Source organism: Schistocerca gregaria, chromosome 2, assembly GCF_023897955.1.
Source record: "Schistocerca gregaria isolate iqSchGreg1 chromosome 2, iqSchGreg1.2, whole genome shotgun sequence".
Classification (NCBI taxonomy): Eukaryota; Metazoa; Arthropoda; class Insecta; order Orthoptera; family Acrididae; genus Schistocerca; species Schistocerca gregaria.
Window position 1 is genome coordinate 400,099,816 of NC_064921.1, and position 23,989 is coordinate 400,123,804.

Sequence of the window (23,989 nt, forward strand, 5' to 3'; positions counted from 1 at the left end):
GTAGGACCCATTACCTGACTGTCACATCCAGCTACATTGTTGAGTCGATGGACAAATGGAAACTAAAAAACATTTGACAGTATTGGATCACTGTTCATATAAGCGACTATGTCACATCTGGTGAAAAAACAGTGTACTCTTAACTACGAGGTCTCCTGATGTTGCCACGACTGGTGAACATATCATTATGGAAACACATGAACAAATGGCAGAGTTGCAGATAACATCCTCGGAACTAAGACAGGTTACTTTCATTGCAGATCAGGGAACTAACACCAAGAAAGCACTAGAAGCACACAAACGACCCCCATGTGTGATGCACTGTATTAATAAGCACTAAGGCACACATTCAATGAAGGTTTCTTAATGGATGAGATTCCTGCAGTGTATGACCCCATCCTGACTACATACATTGGTAGACTTTTGAAACGATATGGCTTAGTCACAAGATTAGATAAAACCTTACACTATGATGTAGAAATCAGGTGGAACAGTGTGTACATGATGCATTCCATTCACAGAAAGATCAAATAAGAGACCGTTTTGCGTGATTCAAACAAACACGAGATGATGTCATATCAGAATGCGACTATGGCAAGCAGTATTCAATTTCTGAAGGTTTTCAAAGAGGCCACAGACGTTTTGGAAGGAGACAATGAGCCAACACTGCCATTTGTAGTGCCATGGATTTTGAAACTCGTAGGTCTCTGCAAAACTGGAGCCGACGCTGTGACAATGTGTACTAAATGAAAGCGTAAAACTGTTTATAAAACACAAAGTTCTAAATGAACTACATGACATTCATTACGTGGCAACGTTCTTGCATCCCTGTTTCAAGGAACTGTTGGTTTTTCCCGAAGAAAGACGAGAAAATTTCATCAAGATGTGCAAAAAATGTTAAATAACGTTGTTGATGCGAACATAGCCAAAGATTTCATGCCTACTCCCACAAAAAATCTCAAAATTGGCGAACACCCACCTCAAAATCAAAAGATGAGGTTGAGAAATATATGAACATGGAGGGTTCAAACGATGAGTTCACAGACCTTCTTTCATGGTGAAAAAAAATACGTGTGCCCTGTTGAAACTCAGCAAAGACGTTTTCTGTATACCTGCCAGTAGTGCCTCAAGCGAAAGGAATTTTAGTAAGGCAGGTATGATACTGACTCAGAAAAGAAATTGTCTAGATTCCTATGGCGTTAATGATATTCTCAACATCCATAACAATAAGAGAACCAAATAAGCTAAATTTGAAGCACAGAAGCAAAGGTAACTGACAACTGGTTTTCTGAGGCATGTACGTAATCAAATATAATATTGAAAATTGATAAGTAGTTACTGCACAATTATGCTGTGGATATTATGTACTTCATACTAAGTAATGTAAGTTGTTGTTTACTGTGCTACTAACAGGAGAACAGACTCAACTGCAGTGCAATATCTTCAGAAATGGGTTTCAGATTAATTTGTGAAACTGTATTGTACATTATGTGTTTTGAGTATGCACACTTTCTTTTAATTAAATGAATTTATTATTGTGTACTGCGGTCATTTACATAGCTTGAGTAGAAGAAAATTGGGTGTGTATAAGACGCGATTTCTTCACTAAATAACAGAATAATTTCAACGTACAGTTTAGCAGGTGGAACAGATCCCCAGCTGCTGCTTTAAATCGTTTTTCTTTTGAGTGCTATTGTACGACCGTCGGTACAACAGTCTTTGGTTTGGTCAGTTAGTTAAATGTTCGATAGATCATTTGAATGATTCTTTTATGGAAATGTTATGGAAAGAGCGTGTTTTTTTTTCTCTGGCTACCATCTTTTCAATACACATTCATCACTGGAACGGAAGGAGTTGTCCAGGAGAAGTGATTTTTAAGTTACATTTGAAACTAACTTTGCTACCTGCCAGACATTTTTATTTTTAAATTTGATTTAAAACTTACTTTGCTACCTGCCAGGCATTTTATGTTATTGGGAAAGCTATCAAAGATGTTTGTTGCTGCATACTGAACTCCTTCCTGAGCCACTGATAGCTTTAATAATGGGTAAGATCTTCTTTCCCTCTAGTGTTCTCCCCATGGACATAACTTTTCTTCACAAACTGTGATGGGCTGTTTATGACGAATGTCATTAGCAAATATATGTATTTTGACGGCACAGCTAAAATGCCAACCTCCTTGAAGGTTATTGTGCCTACATGATTTCTGTGAGTGAACATCGCATATTATTTTTACTGCTCTCTTTTGTGCAATCAGTACTTTCTTTCTAAGAGATGAGTTACCTCAGAACATCATTCCATAACGCATTTCTCTTCGTTGAGTTCAAGCATCGTAGTCTTCATGTTATTTCAGCTATAGCATCAGGTGGATCCTGCTTTTTGTAGTTTTCTGATGTCTGTGGATGTGATTTGTATATTTTCAGTCAGAAAACACAGCATATAAAAATAAAATTGCGAGTCGGTGATGGTTAGCAGAAGGGTATCAAACAATAACAAATGTTAATTACGTACAGTGATTAATGCATGAAGCACCTCTGACCAGAAAAGTGGAATACCTCAAAAGGTGGTCGTTTCCTTCAAGTGTTCCAAGTATGTAGCTTCAGAGCCTGTGAAAGACTGTTCGTAAGTCCAAAGCACCTGCCTTCTTGAACATGCTACTTGCACAGAGTTGTTGCAGAAGTGAAAGATCTTTTATAGAACTAGGCCCTACAACAAAATAAAAATAAAACACAAAAGTTACACAATTAGCTTTGATAGCAAACATTACAAAATTAACTCTGAAACAGATAATATGTTAACAACCTTGCCCAAGTTGACGGCAATCTTTCATGCTAACTAAGGTCATGAAAAATACAATGAACCATATTAAGTCGTCAAAGAGTGAAGAAACAGTGGGATAATAAATCTGTAGTAAATAAAGAGGAAGAAATAAACAAAAGCATAAAGGCAGTAAACTTCAAAACTAATTCCGCAAAAGAAAATCTTGCGTATGCACAGTTACACATGAGATAAGAAACATTTGTAAAATGAGACGTCACTTTTTAAAAAAAATGTAAGTACAAAATGCACTCACACGAAATTCAACATTAATGTCTATGGTAGGCAGGAAAGTGGGTAGCTGGTTTTCCTTGCTACTGCAAGAAATGACTTCGTGTTAATGCTTAGCTTAGACCCCACAATAATCATATCATCATGTAGAAAATAATTTACAGTCGTCATCTCTTGCTTTATCATAAGGTTTCACGGTTTCCCTTGTCATCATTACATGACGGTTTCTGAGTAACCAGAATGCCACCACTGATAGTACTTTAAAGGAAACTTTGGCAGCTTTACATTTATAATTACGTGGACTGGGTTTGTTCGAATGTCTCAGTTTTGATTCGTTCGACCGAAATGTGTCTTAAATCTCCCAAAATGCATTCATACATACCAGCACAACTGTGACATGTCCTTACTAGAATTTTTGTAACTCGGATAGCCGCACACAGTATGACCCGTGTTCGGAACGGCTCCATGCGACCGGCAGCATTGCAGGTGGCCAGCCGAGAGGGTCAGGTCGCCTCGTTACTGAGACCGCACTCTCAGAACATGATAATCTTGCAGGCAGCATTCTCGCTGCTCAGTCTCGCTTACGCGAACGAGCGGGAATATGGCGACAGCTGAAGCCCTCTACCCGACATTGCTCCCTCCGTAAGAGAGCAGCGTCTCGGTGTTACATCCTCCTAGTCTGGGAATGAGTCATCAGTCCTGCATACTCTGACTCCTTACGACTGATTCTCACCCTGGAGGTGATCTTAGAACTTTTTTTGCCACTACGCTCTTTGTCACCTTTCCCACTTGTTGCCTGTTGCTGGAGCGTCAAATATACCCTGGGTTGCAGGATCCTTATAGGGCTTCATTCGAAGGATGTGGGCCGTATCTGTGATCTTTCGTCGTCTTGTGTCGGGGTCAAAATCTTCAAATTCATAAGTAACATCAGACAACTGTCTAACAACCTTACAACCTTATGAGGTCGAAAGTAGCACCTGAGGAGCTTCTCGGAGAGACCAACCTTCCGAACAGGAGTGGAGATCCAGGCGAGGTCGCCAGACTGGTAGACAACAGGACGGTGGTTCGCATGATACCTTCAGCTTCCTCAGATCTGGTTAACACCTGGCTGATGTAGTCATCATCCACATCATCAGAATGTAACGGAAACACAGTATCCAATGTTGTAGTCACCTCACGCCCATACAACAGGAAAAATGGAGTAAATCCTTTGGTGTCTTGTTTGACGGTGTTGTACGCGAACATCACAAAAGGTGGCACCTCATCCCAGTTGTTCTGCTCTACATTGACGAACATTGATAGTATGTCAGCCAAGGTCTTATTAAGGCGTTCAGTAAGTGCGTTAGTTTGCGAATGGTAGGCAGTCGTCATGTGATGAGTCATGTTGCACCAACAGTGTATCTCTGTCACAAGATCCGTAATTAATGACCTTGGGGCTCCGTGTTTTAATACAATGTCTTCTAGATGAATTTGGCTACCTCGCATGCTTTGGCTGTTTTTATGGCTGTTATAATGGCATAGTGTGTCAGATAATCAGTGCAGTCAATAATCCATCTATTGCCACTAGCAGACATTGGGAATTGTCCGAGGAGGTTAATCCCAACACGCTGGAAAGGCATTTCGGTTGGTGGAATTGGTATGAGTCAGCCAGGTGGTTTCTTAGGAACTGCCTTTCTCCTCTGGCACTCTCGACAGTGCGACATATTGACGGACACTCCTAAATAAATCTGGCCAGAAAAATCACTTGCGGATTTTATCATATGTCTTAATAAATCAATAATGTCTGGCCTCTGGTGTGTCATGTTATTTCTGTAGAACACCTAAGCGCATGTGTTTAGTAGCCGCGGGAAGCCACCTCTTTCGAAATGGATCAAGGTTTTCTTGCAAAGTAATCTATTAACTATGTTAAATTGTCCTTTCACATCCTCCGACCATTTTAAGGCAAGCATAATTTGAGATATCTTGGCATCCTCCTCCTGCTCAGCAGAAAGATCCTGGAGTGCAGCGAGGCAGTCACTATCTTCATCAAAGTCTTGATGGTCTTTCACAGGGTTTCTTGAGAACCAGTCGGCATCATGGTGTTTTCTTCCACTTTTGGACACTATGCTAATGTCATAGTCTTGAAGACATAGTGCACACCTGGTGAGTCGTCCTCATGTATCCGTAAGACCTGTCAACCAACAAAGTGAATGATGGTCTGTAACACCTGTGAATGGCCTGGCTTCCATAGAGATTATGTTGAAATATGCACTTAGGCCAGATTAAAAGAAGACATTCTCTTTCTGTAGTTGTGTAGTTTCTCTCGGCTTTAGTAAGTGTCCTAGAAGCATAGGCTATAACCCTCTTTTCCATCCAAAATTTGCACCAGAACAGCACTGATCCCATAGCTGCAGGCGTCTGTGTGTAGCTCTGTAGGTGCTCTCTCATCATACAGACCAAGTACAGGGTCAGTCGTCAGAGCTTTTCGCACCACATCGAAAGAAAGTTGTTGAGCACCACCCCAGATAAATTTAGCATCTGCTTTTAACAACTCTTGGAGTGGCCTGGCTTTCATACAAAAGTCTTTGATAAAACAACAATAATAAGAATATAATTCGAGAAAGCTTCTCAGATCTCTAATACTTTTAGGAATAGGAAATTCCGTTACAGATCTCACCTTTTCTGGGTCTGGCCGCACACCTTCATTTGATGCATGATGCCCAAATATTTTCATTTCTTTTGCTCCAAAGACGCACTTTCTTGGATTAAGTTTCAGTTCACCTTGTTGGAGACACTTAAGAACGGCCCTCACTCAGTCTTTTTACATGTCTCTGAGAACACTATAATGTCATCTAAATAACACACACATTGTCTACTTCAGGTGCCTTAGAAGATTATCCATCATCCATTCAAAGGTTGCTGGTGCATTACACAAACCAAATGGCATTACCATAAACTCATTCTGACCCTCAGGGTTGATGAATGCAATTTTCTCATGATCAGCCTCATCTTCTTCGATTTGCCAGTATCCCCAGTTCATGGAAGAGGGTAAACGTCCTTTTTAGTTATCTTATTAAGCTTCCTGTAATCAACACAAAAGCACCAACTGCATTCCTTCTTCCTGACAAGAACCACTGGTGACGACCATGGACTCTGCGAAGGCTGAATGATGTCATTCATCATTATTTTCTCTTCCTCACTGCGAATTATTCGCCATTCTGTTCCTGACACACGGTATGCTCTCTGGCTTATTGGTTGATGGTCTCCAGTGCTAATCCAGTACTTCACTGTTGATTTGTCTAATGTGCTCTACACCTGTGGATTGAAGCATTCAGAGAACTCTTGAAGAATGGCAAGTAGCTTCTTCTGTCATTTCTTAGTGAGATCTGGTGATAGTCAAGCTAAAAGATCTTGTCCTGTAGTGGTAGCACTATTTTCGCCCACAGACTCTGCTTGGGAGGTTTCTATGATGCTCAGCTGTTCTACGATTAACACCTCAGCATTTGCTATGCTGATGTGTCTTGGGAGGATCTGCGGTACTCGACGACAGTTAACTATCCACAATTAACCAAATCCATTCTTAAACAAGACAACAGAGGCTGGGATGACCAAGTTTTTCTTCAGTGGTATTGTTCTCTTACATTCTACTACAAGATTCGTGGGTTGATGCATGGCATGATACGTGACAGTTACCTTGCTAGTGCTGACTGCAGGAATGATCACTTCATCCAGCACACATAGTCTCCATACACTTGGATGTGGATCTTCGTGTCCACAGTATCTCATCTCGTCTAGTATAAACTTTGAGTGACCACAATCTTTAATTGCCTGAGAAACTTTCAAAAAGTCCCATCCCAGAATGATGTCATGACTGCATTCTTGGAAGATGATGAATTCTAAGGGCTGTGTATGGCCACTTATACCTACACGAATGGTACATCTACCTGTAGGTTTTACATATTTCCCATTAGCCACCCTCAGCAGATATGTTTTGTTGTCGACGAATACGGTTTTCTGCATTTCTCGGAAATGACTGAATATGATGCTCCAGAGTCCACAAGAGCTTGGGCTGGTCAGCCATCCATGAGGATATCGACGTCCTATCATTTCTATAGTGATCAATGGAGGATTTTTTTCTTCGGGTGCCTTACCTCCAAGGAAGATCACACCCTTTACTTTTCCAGGTTGCAGCAGCTAGGTGATCGGCTGGAGCTTCTTAACAAGACATCGATTGGCATGTTGGGGAGCGTCCTTTCCAGCGGCTAGCTAGCGGCAATGGTGACCTATGTCATTCTGCACCCACATCTTTTTGTTCATCTTAATCGTCCCAGAGTTGGCGTTGACTATGATTGGTCTGCTGTCTTCTGGCACAGGCGTCATCAAATATCCACCACCTTTCTCGACAATAGTTCACCTGGTCGTCCACACTGGAAACATACTGGTTGGTTATCCTGGGTTCTCAAGATGTCAGTCTTCCTTGATGCCAAAACAGTTTCCTCATGCTGCATTGTAGTAATGTAACTCCGCCTGGGTCTCAACTTTTTCACCGTTTTAAAGGGAGATGAAAGATGAGATTGGGTTCAATGTCTGTTCCACTTACTCCCTCATGACCTCTTGAAGCATCTCGGTTTTTTGCTTGCCGTGCAATCCAAGTGCCTTCTGAACTTCCTCTCTCACTATCTGACAAATAACACTTGTTAAATCAGTTGCTTCCCCTATCACAGACATCGATACGACGTTTGGAAGCTGTTCAAATTTCTTGCGTGTAATCCTTTTTTGTGGCATTGTCTGGATATACTGGCACCATTTGATGGAGTTGTTTGCTTTCGAAACTTCCTTCAGTAGTAGGGCTTGTTACATGTCCTCAGCAACACCTTTCATGACACGTGCAATCTTAGCTTCCTCCGTCATTCTAGGATCCACTATTTTTCACAGCTTCAAGACATCTTGAATGTAGGATGCTGTAGTTTCTCTTGGATGCTGTGCTCTGAACTTAAATTTATCTTCAGTCTTGCACTTCTGTTGTTGTTTGTCGCCGAAATACTTGCACAATTCTGCCCGAAATATTTCCCAGCTTGTGAACTTCTCTTCGTTGTTCTCATACCATTGCTTGGCAGTGCCCTCCAGGTAGAAAAATACGTTAGCCAAACACACGGTGTCATCCCATCTGTTAAATTTGGCTATAAGCTTATATACCTTCAGCCACTTGTTTGGATCTTGGCCATCATCACCAGATAACCCAGAAGGATGTGTCATGTGGTGGCACACAGTTGCTATCATCGTAACGTCCTCTTCGTCTTCTGCCTCCGATAGATTGATAGGTTGCGATCTGTTGAATATTGCTCGAACTCAGGTTTCTCGCCACATAATCGGCAGCTCCGTCATGGCCTGATTGGAGCCACTGTGTCATTGATAAAGTGCACTATCACAAGTTCCAATACCCAGTGCCTCCACCAGAATAACGTCATGTAGAAGGAGGTGTAATTAGATGAATTACGAATACTAACTTCACTTAACGAAGGTTTATTCAGCACTGGCACATACAAGAACGCAGAGCGAATTGCCTCTGGCCAGAACACACACAGTATATATACAGCTACAGAACATTCCAGTACAATGATTCTTGACATTTCTGGATACTCCTAGAATGTTCTCGAACCCAATATAGAAATCAAAATTGTACAGTTCAGGTGTGTTTTGAACTTGCAACCCTCCATGCAACAGTTTAGTATCATAACCACTACACCATGGTGCTACTCAGCGTCTTCTGCGACAATATGGTAACTGTGAGCCTCTGGGGGCTTGAGTAATGGGTAGTGGTGTTGTAAATAGTTTCAGGGTTCCCCAGCATCATCTTTTTAATAACATATGATAAAAATTTTGATGATTTGCCATGAATGGAAATGACAGAAGTGGCTATCCTCAGAATTGGTACATTTGGTAGCCAAAAATCATGGTTTTACATGCTTATCTCAGTAACAGATAATGAATTCTGGAAACAGTTAATGATATTTGTAGATTAATGTCTAAAGAATATAGAGTTAAAATTTGAGCCATTTGCTATGGCTAGGTATTTAGAAAATTGCGGCTCATGGAGCAAAAGGAGGTTAATAAAGTGGTTTTTGCAGTTCCATGACAAAGTGGTGCATTTATAAGCTGTCTAAGGTCCACCCTGAACCATTCCTGATGCAAAAGAACGAAATGATTTGCTCAATTTGCCTGGACTACAAGAAGTTTGCAATGCTTAAATTTTGATCCTGCACTGTAGGATAGCTACAGTATGCTCATTATTCCAAGAAGTGTAAAAATGGTCACTGGTCCAAGGGCTATCCAAAACACTTGACCTCTTATCTCTGTGATCAATGGAACCTAAATATGTCCCCTGGAAAATGGAACATTTGCGTGCAGCATTTTCGAACATATTGGCACCATCCACAACAGTGCATGGTACCTAACAAAACACTGGAAAAAGTAACCACTTGTCTGTTTTGGGGGTTTAATATGATGTTAAACTGTGATCCTCACACTCACACCAATTTTTCCTCTCTTCCTTGGAATCAGTAGTAATGCTAAATAAGTTCTTAACCTGAAGACAATTAAATATTGTTTTGATCACTCTAATATTAAGGTACTTGTCAGAAACATTATGACTAAATCTCTCCAACATTGTATGTATGGGGTTCAGAAATTGACTTGATGCCATGGTAATCTTTTGTAGGTGCTGTTAATGGCAGTGGAAGTGTGTCAGCTGAAATTGCATCTTCACGCAGCTCCCAGAGCAGGAATTCTACTTCTAGATTGCCATTAGCTGCAACGCAGAAAGAATTAGTATGGAGTAGTGTTCCCATAGGACAGCTAGTGATGGAATCATTTATGTTGAGAAATGAGGGAAATTATACAATGAAGTTGCACATTTCTCTGCAAGACCCCACAGGTCCATTTAAAGTAAGTTATTGTAATATCAATTGTGACTAAATGTAATTTTGATACTGAGAAAATTAACTGGACCTTACTATTATAGAGACTGAGAGGTTAGATTGTGAAGGCCATGTGGACATTGGCATGTGCCCACACATAATTGCACATTGTATTAATGTTGACTGTGTGTGTGTGTGTGTGTGTGTGTGTGTGTGTGTGTGTGTGTGTGTAATTTCATAACTACTGATTTATGTGGTTTTATGTTAAGATGTACATGCACTTCATTTCTTTTAATTAGACAGTAAAATAAGATACATTAACCCAGAATTGCAATGTATACAAATAAATGCAGTATTTGAAGGTTAATTAAGCGCTTTGCACTTATTAGAATCATTATTACTGCTATTGATTCTTGCAGATATTAACTGAACAGCAGAAAAGTGTCAAGGATCTAAAAATTGCACTGCAGTCCATGGAGCGTGTGAAGCTGAACATTTCATTTGAACCACTGAGACTTGGGGCAGCACATGATAAGCTCATGTTCAAGAAATACCCACACCAAGAATTGTCAGCTAAGCTTGTGGTATACTCTTTTAGCACTTGTTTCTGTCTATTTTCTTTCTCTTTCTAACAAAAATCTCTGTCAGATATGTAAAGTATTTTTAAAATTGTGTACCAAAAATATGAGATGCACATACATTTGCTCAAATGTGCTATGTTTTTCATTATCCAGTACAGATGAATATTTTGTATTTAACAGCTCTAACTGCTAAAATAGGAACATCTGGGGCAGGACAGACGGACATGCATACACATATGGAACTGTTTTGTAGTAATTTTGTTATCTTTTCTATATTCATAAGAAATGTAAGATTTCTTTTAGTTTTGACATTTTCTTCTAGTAAATACTGGGGTTCTGTGGACAATATTGAGTAGAGACCTGTGTTAATTAATTACATTTGTAGAAATTTTTAGTCGGAGATGATCATTTCAGTTAGTTTTTCATTATTCGAATAAAATACATTGAGGCTCTTGAAAATGTGGATCTCATCAATTTCAGTCACTGGCCATCATCCAAAAAGATCACAAAGTACCACATCCACAGAGAAGTACTATGCCATATTATCATGGTCCAGTAAACTCCACATGAAACAGATAACAAACAAAATTGTGTGAATATTTGAAATATGAAATATATCTAACACAAATACATTGAAATAGTTTTTTAAATATTTGCTTGATGTAGCTCAAGCAGGGAAGATACCTGCATTACCGTCAATACTTGTAACCCTGCAAGATATTGAGGACAGAAACATGAACAACAGTCATAAAAAGCAAAAATAGGTCTTGGGCTTCACAAATCACCTCCATAAAGTTATGGAAAACCATAACGAGAACTCCATCAGGCATGTAAAGTCACCAGTAATAGTAGGTAAATAGTAGGTGAACTGGAGAGAGAGAGAGAGAGAGAGAGAGAGAGAGAGAGAGAGAGCATTTCAATATGTAACTGTCCAAAGTGATGGAGGAGAGGGGGTTTACAATAGGGTTGACCATATCAAACTCCCTGTGTGGAAAGTCACTAAAGCTTCATATAATTTCAGTAGTGTGATAAGCCAAAACATTATTTGACTGTTTATTTGTTCAGGCAGTGACCACACATAAGGCCACTGATTAAAACGCCAGGCAAAGCCAGTGTGAGTTGTTAAAATGTTATGCACAAAAGTGGAATGATCAGTTAGGTTGTAAACTCAAAAAGTATCAAAAAGTGCTGAGGAAACATTAGAAATAAGAATCCAGCTCCCAATCAGCACAGAGCAATAATAGGCAGACACTACTGCAATTTTGTTTCCAAGAAGAGCAGAGCAGACAACTGCCTTTCAATGTGGGTGTGCTTCCACATTTTGTAACGTGCGAAGCTACCCTTGGACACAACTGAGGGAGGGGCACTCTTAGCTGTTATGTTGTATTCTCTTAACAGTGATCTCAATGGCATTTTAGAAGATGAAATGTAATCATTACTCATCACATACAACTTGAGTGCCTTTCTTGGCTTCCACTTCTCGTATCTGTCATAGAAGGAAACCAGGAATGACACGAGACGCGTCTTCATTTACAAATGCAGCAAGCAATAGTGCATTTTAAACATTCATCTTACTGCACATTTTAATAAATGTAAGGGAGTGGGAAAGGGGGGAGGGGGGGGTTGTGAGTGGTAGAGATGTAGTGAAATTCATACAAGACTTGCAGTTGTCAGTGTAGAGAATTTAACCTCTTGACCATATTCACTCCTATTTGATATAGTAAGAATGCTGAATATCCTGTAATTGAGGCCAACAATGCTAGGTAATTATAACAATAATAATCATTTATTTAGTGCATTTTCTCCATCCAGCACATGCACATCTTACCCTTCTCTTTCATTATTTACAGTTTTCCCTGTTTTATTCCACAGATACATGTTTTTTTTTTTTTAAATTTCAGAATCTAGTTTCTGAATTGTGTTGTAAAACTCATACACCTCCAGTTACTGTTTCAGACACTGATAATGAAATAATTTTTTGTTGTAAATGTTGCTCATATTAATTTTTCAAACAGTGGAAATTCCAGGATTGAATAACAACATAGCACTGGAATGAAATTTTTCACTCTGCAGCAGTGTGTGCACTGTTATAAAACTTCTTAACAGGTTAAAACGGTGTGCTGGACAGAGACTCGAACTCGGGACATTTGCTCTTCGCGGGCAAGTGCTCTATCATCTGAGCTATCCAAGCACGACTCAGGACCCATCATCATAGCTTTACTTCCACCAGTACCTTGTCTCCTACCTTCCAAACTTTATAGAAGCTCTCGTGCGAACCTTGCAGAATTAACACTCCAGGAAGAAAGGATACTGCAGAGTCATGGCTTAGACACAGCCCGGGGGATGTTTCCAGAATGAAATTTTCACTCTGCAGTGGAGTGTGCACTGTTATGTTGTAAAACATAGCACCACTTAGGGGAGGCATTGAATCGCAGCCACACACTATGATAAAGATTGCCAGAAATGTTACAGCTTTCAGACACTTTTGATCTTCAGAGGTAGAAAACTCACACACGACCCCTGTCTCCGGGCACAAAGGCCCAACTGACACTGTCAGTGGTTAAAGCAGTAGATTCCTACCTGTTAAGAATGATGCTACATCTGATTCTTCCCCAGTTTTTCTTTGATTGAAAAACTTTCTTCTGTCACTGTGGTTTTAACTCTAACGTTCCTTCTTTCTTAAAATCAGTTTGCTTTGTGTTTGTGAGTCTGTTAGTGAAATTAGCAAAACATGCACCTACAGATAGAATTTTATGGGAAAGATGGAAAGATGCACGCATTTCTGCGGTTGTAAGGATTATATATTGCTCGGTGATGCTTGTTTTTGTGTGTTCATTTTTTAATATTTGCTTGTGAAGGACTTGGAACATGTGCCAAATGGAAAAAATATAAAGAGGCTGTTGACTCACAGACTGGCACAATAAAAAGTCTGTGAAATGAATGAGCTTTCAGCAAATAGGCTTTCTTATTGCATGAATATGTGTGTGTGTGTGTGTGTGTGTGTGTGTGTGTGTGTGTGTGTGTGTGTGTTTGTCTACCTTAGAAGAAGGTTGTTCGGTCAAAAGCTCACTTGTTTAGCAGCCTTTTTGTTGTGCCTCTCTGTGACTCAGCATCTCCACTATATGGTGAGTAATGATCTATCATTTTTATGATATTGTCATTATTCCATCCTGGATTCTTCATTGTTTGAATAAATGTAATGCAAGTGCACAGGTTTAAATTTTTTGTGGGAATAGGATTGGATGTAGTAGTCATTACAGTTCAAGTTAAAGAAGCAATTCTGCATACATAAAAATAATATAATGAGTGAAAAATGGTATAAAAGACTTAATCATACTAGTAGAGAAACTACAAGCTTGCAGTGATGTTCCATTCCTAACAAATTAATTTTGCAAACTTACAAGCAAAGTACCCCAGCTTGAACCAAATAAAGATGGTTTTAAAATGTGTAAATGAGTTTGTTCTACCACCCATCAAGATCCTTTATTTGTAAAATTGCATTTGTCTACAATCTATGATTAAACTTTAATAATTCCAAAGACTACAGCAGCAGCAGCCCTGCAGCCAGGTGACTAGCGCGCACTTTGGTATTCTCATAAAGATAAGTCATTTTGATTATAAAAACATTTAGTTTAGTACTGATTATGTGGTAAATAGGTGCATTAGTGTGCTTTTTAAGTATACCATTAAAGGTTTCATTTTTCTTTATATAATATAGCAAAAAATGTGAAAAGATCGTACAGTCGGGTTACAGTCGTATTTTCTATTTACATTTTGCCACAAATCTGTAGAATTTCGTTTAACTGTTCTTTGCTCTCTCCAGCAATTTAACTATAGCATACCTCTTCATTATTTAACTCACATTTCTGGAAAGTAGCATAAAGTTTAAGTTGTTGTTTCAGAAACTTTGCATTGTTATTTTTGTCAACACACAGTTGCGTATAGGCCAAATTTGTGGAATCATATTTTCGTGTTTATCTGTAATTTAACTGACTTATTCTTAATAAACTATTACATTTATCATGAGTGAAAAGTGCTTGTCTGGCCATAGAATTTTTAGGTCAGGGCTTTGGTGTGACGGGTGCTGTAGTTTTTTCCATGTGGGTGACTGTAGTGGCGTGGGAATAGGGGAAGTAAATGCAACGCATGAGTGGTTTTGTAGGGTCACACATTGGTGTGGTTCCTGTCAATTCTCTCAATAGGTGGGATTATACTAGGCATGGCCTTCACCTCAACAGGAAAGGGAAGGGTAAACTGGCTGGGAAAATAGCAGGAAAGCTAAACGGGGGAGGCACTGTCGTGAGCGATAAAATGCCAGTGGTTATAGGGTTCAGAAAATATCCTTTTTTAGGGTAGGGAGGACAGAAAGAAACCAACTTTTAAGAGAGGTTAGGACTGAGACAAACCTTCAGTATGAGAAAAAAACCTAAAAACCTAATTCTAGTGTATTACATCAGCATAAGCAGCTCTTGGTTAAGAATTTTCAACAATCGGCAGAAATTTCAACTCTACCCAGTTTTAACTCAGTCAGTGTGAGATTTCAGCTGTTTTTATTGCATCAAAATATTCGAGGACTGAGAAATAAAATTAATGAATTAATTATCTGCATAGATGAATTCGAGTCCTCAAACCCTGCTGACATAATCTGCATCTCTGAACATCATGTGACCACTGGTATAGAACTTTCAAGTGTTACAGGGTTTAGGTTAGCATCTCACTTTTGTAGAGCAGGATTCAGGGAAGGAGGAGTTGTCACATTCATCAGGAACTGTCATAAATTTAAGAACATAGACATTCATAAATTTTGCCTAGAGCAGCCTAGGGAAGCACGTGCAACAGAAGTAGAATTTCACAAAAAAATCCTTCATATTATTAAGTGTATATCGAGCACCTGCAGGTAACTTTAATCTGTTCATAAACCACCCTGAAGTTGTACTGGCCCATTTAACAACCAAAAACATTTACAGGATATTATTGTAGGATACTCCTCAGAGATATCCACTGGACTGATGTTAACAGTGCTCATGACATGAATGAAAAATATAACACTTTTGATAATAAAGTGCTTATCTTATTTGAACACTGTTTTTCCCCAAAACCAATGGTTAAAATGAAGTCTACAATGAAGCCATGTATTACTCAAGGAATAGAGGTAACTTTTAAAACAAAAATAAAACTGTATATGTCAATCCGAAACAGTTCTGATGTCGATGCTATAGCACATTACAAGAAATACTGTAAAATATTAAAGACTGTAACACAAACATCAAAGCAAATATATTACAAGGAAAAGATAGTCATATCAGATAGCAAAATAAAGACAATATGGGATATAGCGAAGGAGGAGACCAGTGGAAGAGGGACAAACAGCATTAAGAGTAAATGATACATTGGTGACAGATGTGTATAGTGTTGCAGAACTTTTTAACAAACATTTTATAACTGTTACTGAAAAGATGGGGTTGTCAGGTTCTGTAGATGCTGCTATGGAATACCTCAGACCAGACATTTCAATCAACTTTGATCATATGAATTTGACCCACACTACCCCAGCAGAAATAATGTCCATCATAAAATCTTTAAAATCAAAAACATCTAGTGGATATGATGAAATATCAACAAAGTTAATTAATGAATGTGATTCTGAGTTAAGTAACATATTAAGCTATCTGTGTAACCAGTCGTTTATCACTGAAATATTTCTTGAATGGTTGAAATATGCTGAAGTTAAGCCACTGTTTAAGAAGGGAATAAAGAAATAGCATCAAATTTCCATCCAATTTCACTTTTGCCAGCATTCTCAAAAACTTTAGAAAAGGTAATGTACAATCAGCTTTATAACCATCTTATCACAAATAACATACTGTTAGCCACAGTTTGGATTTCTAAAGGGTTCTGATATTTGATAGCTATCTTCAATTACAGGGAAAATGTACTTAATTCATTAGACAAATTGCAGGCAACTGGTATGTTTTGTGATCTGTCAAAGGCATTTGACTGCGTAAATCACAATAGCCTTTTAAGTAAATTAGAATGTTATGGTGTAACAAGAAATGCTGCAAAATGGTTCAAATCTTATATCTCTGGCAGGAAACAAAGGGTTTTATTAGGAAAGAGACATGTATTAATCTATCGGTCATCATCCAACTGGGAACTAAATACATGTGGGGTCACACAAGGTTCCACCTAGGGCCCTTACTTATTCTTGTGTATATCGATGACCTTTCATCAGTAACATTACCAGATGTCAAGTTCGTTTTGTTTGCCGAAGATACAAACATGGCAATAAATAGCAAATCAAGTGTAGTCTTAGAAAGATCAGCTAATAAAATATTTGTGGACATTAAGAACTGGTTCCTAGCCAATTATTTGTCACTAAACTCTGAAAAAACACACTACATGCAGTTCAGAACTTGCAAGGGGTGTCCCACGAGTATGTGCGTAACATTCGATGACAAGCGGATAGAAGAATTGGACAGTGTTAAATTCTTGGGATTACAGCTTGATAATAAATTCAACTGGGAGAAGCACATTACAGAACTGCTTATATGTCTTAACAAATCTCTATTTGCAATGAAAATTGTCAGACATAGGGGATATAAAACTGAAAAAAGCTGGCACGCTATGCTTACTTTCATTCCATAATGTCATATGGGATAATTTTTTGGTGTAATCAAGCCAAGCTGAAGTTCTCTGGGCACAAAAACGGACAATGAGAGTTATATGTGGTGTGAACTCAAGAACATCCTGAGAAGACTGTTTAGGCAACTAGGGACACTAACTACTGCTTCCCAATATATTTATTCGCTAATGAAATTTGTCATTAAAAATATATCACTTTTTCAATCCAACAGCTCAGTTCATGGAATCAATACTAGAAATAAGAAGAATCTTCACAAGGATTTAAAGTCACTTACTCTTGTACACAAAGATGTGTGCAGTATTCAGGAAAACACATTTTCAATAACTTGCCAGCAGCCATAAAAATGAAATTCAGTTTAAGAGAAGCCGAAAGGATTTATTGGTGCCCAACTCCTTCTAATCCATTGATGACTTTCTCAGGAGAACCAACATATTTTGTGTGTGTGTGTGTGTGTGTGTGTGTGTGTGTGTGTGTGTCATCTGTTGTTGACGAAGGCCTTGATGGCCAAAAGCATTAGTTGTGAGTTTGTTTTGTGCCTATCTATGACTCAGCATCTGTGCTGTATGGCGAGTAGCAACTTTCCTTTTTCGTAATACTGGATTTTTCATTGTTTGATGAACACAACAGCTTCTTATTTTGGGAAATATGACTATGCTGCTGTAATGTTTGTGTTAAAGACGCTTGGTTCCAATTGACTGCTTAACTTTTTGTTACATAATGGTTCACTTATGACCATTGTGAATATGCTGGTCAGAAATGCTTGTTACACTTAATACCACTTCTTCGGCGACTTGTCCTTCTGTAACCTTCAGATTCGTCAACCCTAAGCCATCAGTTGTTTGTAAATCCAGGCTTTTACATGTAAAGGACCTATTTGTGTGATAGAACACAAACATGTATGTATTTTAAAATCAATTTTAGCCAATTGAGCAGGGATATTTCTCTTGTTACAACAAGCCATATTAACTGAGACTTCATTTTAATAGGCTGCATTGGCATCCAAATATTTATGAGAGTCATTCGCAAAGGAGAAAACATTTTGTTTTGACACATGACCATGTTCCCCTACTTCCACTGCCAAACAACCACTGACCTTGGTATTCATCTGCTTTAGTTTGGTGGCAGCTGGGATCCAATACTGTTGATTACTGCTTAACTATGCAACTGTAAAATGTATGACAAAATTAACAATCCTGCCAAGTGTAAGGTGCACACTTTTTAAATTCGCAAAAAAATCCAAGCACTGAAATTTGTAGATAGACAACTGAGGTTTATGGTAATGTTACGAATGAAGCATCAGTTTGAAAGTAGTGTATCATGTTTAATGGCAGACAGAAGAAGACTGAAACAAAAATCCAACCAGACAAGCGTTTCACAATTAGTGGACTGCAGCAACCTACTGGCAGACGCTTCACAACTATTTTGAGCCAATAAAAACAAGCAGCACGGAACGCTAACCAGTTGAGTCTTCCTCTTCCATGATAATGCATGTCCAGGAGTGACAAGGACTAGCTTCCATGGTTTTAGTGGGAAATGTTCCAACATCCGGCATTCAGTCTAGACTTAGCCCCCAAGTGATTACAATTATTCCCCACATTCGAAGATATTTGTTTGAGTGAACAATGCTATGGAAGTGATGATGAACTTAAAAGAAGCCATTAGTCAATGGTTCAAAAAGTTGGTGGCAACTGTGTATGCAGAAGGCACAGAAAACCTGGTAAATGGGTATGACACATGCCTAAATTTGCATGGTGATTATGTAGAAAAGTAGCTTCGGTATCAGACTGTATGTAAAATACAGTTTTTTAAAAGTACATCAAATAAATTTTTTGTAGAAGAAGGTGTTCTTTGCTTTCGGAATGACTCTTGTAATATTTTAAAAAAATATATGTAATTCCAATATGGTTGAATCACTTGTTTGTGCAATTTTGCATTTGTCTTTGTTCTTCTCTTTTATTGTCCCATTATTATCTTTATTATAACCTTAAATTTTTCTCTTTTGTTTTTCAGTTTCCCCTTTATGCTTATGGTGGCCACCACCGGATTACTATCAAAGGTGTACCAAAAGATGGAACAGGTCATATGTGGCTTTGCATAGGTGCATTAGATTATGGGAAACCTTGTATGGAAGCTTATTTTATCATCAGTAATTCTGGAACACTGGATGCATTTGCAATTGTGAATGCCACAACAAAAGGCAACTATCTTATTCTCCTCTTATTTTGCTCAAAATGATAGTGCTTTACACATTTTGCTTTAACTATTACAATGATTTTTTATTGCTTTTAACCCCCCCCCCCCTCACACACACACACACACACACACACACACACACACACACACACACATTGCTCACTCACTCACTCACTCACTTTCCACTCCTCCACCACCTCTGTCCTTTCCCTCCCATTTCCTTTTCTGTTTATTAGAGTTCCTCTTTATATTTCCTTTCCTTTTCTTTCTACCCATTCTACTCACTCATCTTTTCCACACTTTCCTCTTAATCTCGTCACCCTCTAGACTATTGTGCCCTTATTCACACTTCCCAACTCCCATTACTAGAGCACTGCCGCTGTACAGTGAACATAAGTAAGTATCACTCACTTCCCATCACTTGCTATCCATACAGCACAGCCTCATTTGCTTCCATGTAGGTGAGCGTGCTCTAATTGTGTCTCAACAGCCGGATTGCCCCTTCCATATGGCGAAGGAAAAATGGCAGTTAGCTACATCCCAATGCAGCACAAGACATAGTGGAAAGCCATTGAGCCTGTGCTCACAGCAAGTCCACGACCGGTGCACAACTGTAAGGCTATGGAAGCCATGCAGATAACTGTCATCAGGCGAGGTAATGTCAGTTTTCTTTGGCAACTTCTGCCAAGCTGTGTGAATTTGATTCTCCCCTCTCCCTCCCTCTCTCTCTCTCCCTCCCTCTCTCTCTCTCCCTCCCTCCCTCTCCCCCTCTCCCCCCGTCACCCTGTCCCCCTCCCTCTTCCTCTCCGCCAAGTGAGCCCCCTCAGAATGGGTATGTGGAAGCAATGCTGTGCTGACTGCCATGCACCTCAACAGGCATCCTGTCTGCAATCCATCTGCTTATGATGACAGATTATGAGAACAATGGTCTACTACATTATTAAGAACTGTGGTCTACCACAATATTAAGAATAGTAAGAAGAGATTACTGCATGAAGCATGAGTCGTATTCCAGAATGAGATTTTCACTCTGCAGCAGAGTGTGCGTTGATATGAAACTTCCTGGCAGATTAAAACTGTTTGCCCGACCGAGACTCGAACTCGGGACCTTTGCCTTTCGCGGGCAATTGCTCTACCATCTGAGCTACCGAAGCATGACTCACGCTCGGTACTCACAGCTTTACTTCTGCTAGTATCTCGTCTCCTACCTTCCAAACTTTACAGAAGCTCTCCTGCGAACCATATTAATTGTTATGTGGCACCTGCAAAAAACTGGAAGCTATCTAGGAAATTCTGTGATAAAGGAGATGAAACCCAGTGAATGTCATACTAAACACCACAGCTGTTACTATTTTATCCAGCAAGATAGTTCAGATGATTTCAGAACTCCATTGCAGACATAGCTTGTAATAATTCATGACGCCGAATATGTAAAAGGTAGACAGAATATCAGTTATGAGAGTGATAGTGTCTACCGTCGTGCATACCACATATTGGAGTCAGTTTTCTTTATGGTGTGTTATACAGATCGTAAGGTGGATTTAACTTGGTGCTTTGTGGTGATATAACTGTGCTTCCAATCAGAAAACTTCCATCCTTCCCTCCGGTTATTGAATAAGTTATGTCTTGATTTTACATTTCCAGAAACATAAGATGCTGCATATTGCTTCTCAGACAGGAAACAGTCCACCACAAGTTGACAGAACAAAACTGGAGTAATGAGTTCATTTGGAAAGTCACTGGAAAAATGATCACATATAATTTTACATGGATCTTAAAAGCTCAGAATATTTCCTGACACAAGTTCAAATGATGTTTCACATTAGATAACTTAAACCAACTGGAAACGTCATTCTAAGATTTTACTACACAGTCAACACCAGAAGAGAAAAAGAGTGAAATATCTTTGATGGTACATCATTATATGAAGCCTGTATGAATGAATTTCCAAAAAATGCCTGTGTTATATTATAGTTCTTTATCATTCAGAATTAGTTGTACTACAGAGTTAGTGTCATATATTTAGATGTTTCCAATCCGGAAATTCATGTGCTACATGGTAAACTTTAAAGTGTTAGTTATCACAAGTTCATGTGTTAAATTACAGTTTGTAACAAGTTCAACAGCATTACTACTGCAAAAAGATCAGAAGCCTTGTAAGAAACTAATAGAAAAGAGAGTATTAATATATATAGAATATGTTGCAAAAAGGTTAACATCTTTTGTATAAGATTACCAGTTGCAATGTGTTAAACCATTACGGTAGAACTTATCCTTTGACTAGAAGCTTTCTATGACCTGTTTTGCCATGTGCCTGACTTCTTTTAAGTCATATGCTAAAGTGACATCTGTTGTTGTTGTTGTTTTTGTTGTGGTCTTCAGTCCTGAGACTGGTTTGATGCAGCTCTCCATGCTACTCTATCCTGTGCAAGCTGCTTCATCTCCCAGTACGTACTGCATCCTACATCCTTCTGAACCTGCTTAGTGTATTCGTCTCTTGGTCTCCCTCCACGATTTTTACCCTCCACGCTGCCCTCCAATATTAAATTGGTGATCCCTCGATGCCTCAGGACATGTCCTACCAACTGATCCCTTCTTCTGGTCAAGTTGTGCCACAAATTTCTCTTCTCCCCAATCCTATTCAATACTTCCTCATTAGTTACGTGATCTACCCATCTAATCTTCAGGATTCTTCTGTAGCACCACATTTCGAAAGCTTCTATTCTCTTCTTGTCCAAACTATTTATCGTCCATGTTTCCCTTCCATACAAATACTTTCAGAAATGACTTCCTGACCCTTAAATCTATACTCGATGTTAACAAATTTCTCTTCTTCAGAAACACTTTCCTTGCCATTGCCAGTCTACATTTTATATCCTCTCTACTTCGACCATCATCAGTTATTTTGCTCCCCAAATAGAAAAACTCCTTTACTACTTTAAACGTCTCAATTCCTAATGTTATTCCCTCAGCATCACCCGACTTAATTCGACTACATTCCATTATCCTCGTTTTGCTTTTGTTGATGTTCATCTTATATCCTCCTTTCAAGACACTGTCCATTCCGTTCAACTGCTCCTCCAAGTCCTTTGCTGTCTCTGACAGATTTCCAATGTCATCGGTGAACCTCAAAGTTTTTATTTCTTCTCCATGGATTTTAATACCTACTCCGTATTTTTCTTTCGTTTCCTTTACTGCTTGCTCAATATACAGATTGAATAACATCGGGGAGAGGCTGCAACCCTGTCTTACTCCCTTCCCAACCACTGCTTCCCTTTCATGTCCCTCGACTCTTATAACTGCCCTCTGCTGCTTGTATTTTACCCCTGCCACCGTCAGAATTTGAAAGGGAGTATTCCAGTCAACATTGTCAAAAGCTTTCTCTAAGTCTACAAATGCTATAAAAGTAGGTTTGCCTTTCATAATCTAGCTTCTAAGATAAGTTGTAGGGTCAGTATTGTCTCATATGTTCCAGTATTTCTACGAAATCCAAACTGATCGTCCCCGACGCTGGCTTCTACGAGGTTTTCCATTTGTCTTTAAAGAATTCGTGTTAGTATTTTGCAGTCATGACTTATTAAACTGAGAGTTGGATAATTTTCACATCTGTCAACACCTGCTTTTTTTGGGATTGGAATTACTATATTCTTCTTGAAGTCCGAGGGTTCTTCACCTGTCTCATACATCTTGCTCACCAGATGGTAGAGTTTCGTCAGGACTGGCTCTCCCAAGGCTGTCAGTAGTTCTAATGGGATGTTGTCTATTCCCGGGGCCTTGTTTCAACTCGGGTATTTCAGTGCTCTGTCAAACTCTTCATGGAGTATCATATCTCCCATGTCATCTTCATCTACATCATCTTCGTTTTCCATAATATTGTCCTCAAGAACATCGCCCTTGTATAGGCCCTCTATGTACTCCTTCCATCTTTCTGCTTTCCCTTCTTTGCTTAGAACTGGGTTTCCATCTGAGCTCTTGATATTCATGCAAGTGGTTCTCTTTTCTCCAAAGGTCTCTTTCATTTTCCTGTAGCGGCATCTATCTTACCCCTAGTGAGATAAGCCTCTGCATCCTAACATTTGTCCTCTAGACATCGCCGCTTAGCCGTTTTGCACTTCCTATTGATCTCATTTTTGAGTCGTTTGTATTCCTTTTTGCCTGCTTCACTTACTGCATTTTTATATTTTCTCCTTTCAGCAATTAAATTCAGTATCTCCCAAGGATTTCTAGCAGCCCTCGTATTTTTTACCTACTTGATCCTCTGCTGCCTTCACTACTTCATCCCTCAAAGCTACCCATTCTTCTTCTACTGTATTTCTTTCCCCCATCCTGTTAATTGTCCCCTTATGCTCTCCCTGAAACTCTGTGCAACCTCTGATTCTTTCAGTTTATCCAGGTCACATCTCCTTAAATTCCCACCTTTTTGCACTTTCTTCAGTTTTAATCTACAATTCATAACCAATAGATTGTGGTCAGAGTCCACATCTGCCCCTGGAAATGTCTTACAATTTAAAACCTGGTTCCTAAATCTCTGTCTTACCATTATATAATCCATCTGAAACTTTTTAGTATCTCCAGGCTTCTTCCATGTATACAACTTCCTTTCATGATTCTTGAACCAAGTGTTAGCT

General features: G+C 39.1%; 1 protein-coding gene across 1 annotated transcript in view; it reads left to right on the forward strand.

The window, feature by feature from the left end:
- Positions 1–23,989, forward strand: part of LOC126322302 (uncharacterized) — a 255,496-nt gene that overhangs the window by 202,098 nt on the left and 29,409 nt on the right. The window contains exons 16-18 of the mRNA XM_049994279.1: positions 9,746–9,972; positions 10,364–10,528; positions 19,179–19,365. Coding sequence (XP_049850236.1) covers positions 9,746–9,972; positions 10,364–10,528; positions 19,179–19,365 — 579 coding nt within the window. The remainder of the gene's footprint in view (positions 1–9,745; positions 9,973–10,363; positions 10,529–19,178; positions 19,366–23,989) is intronic.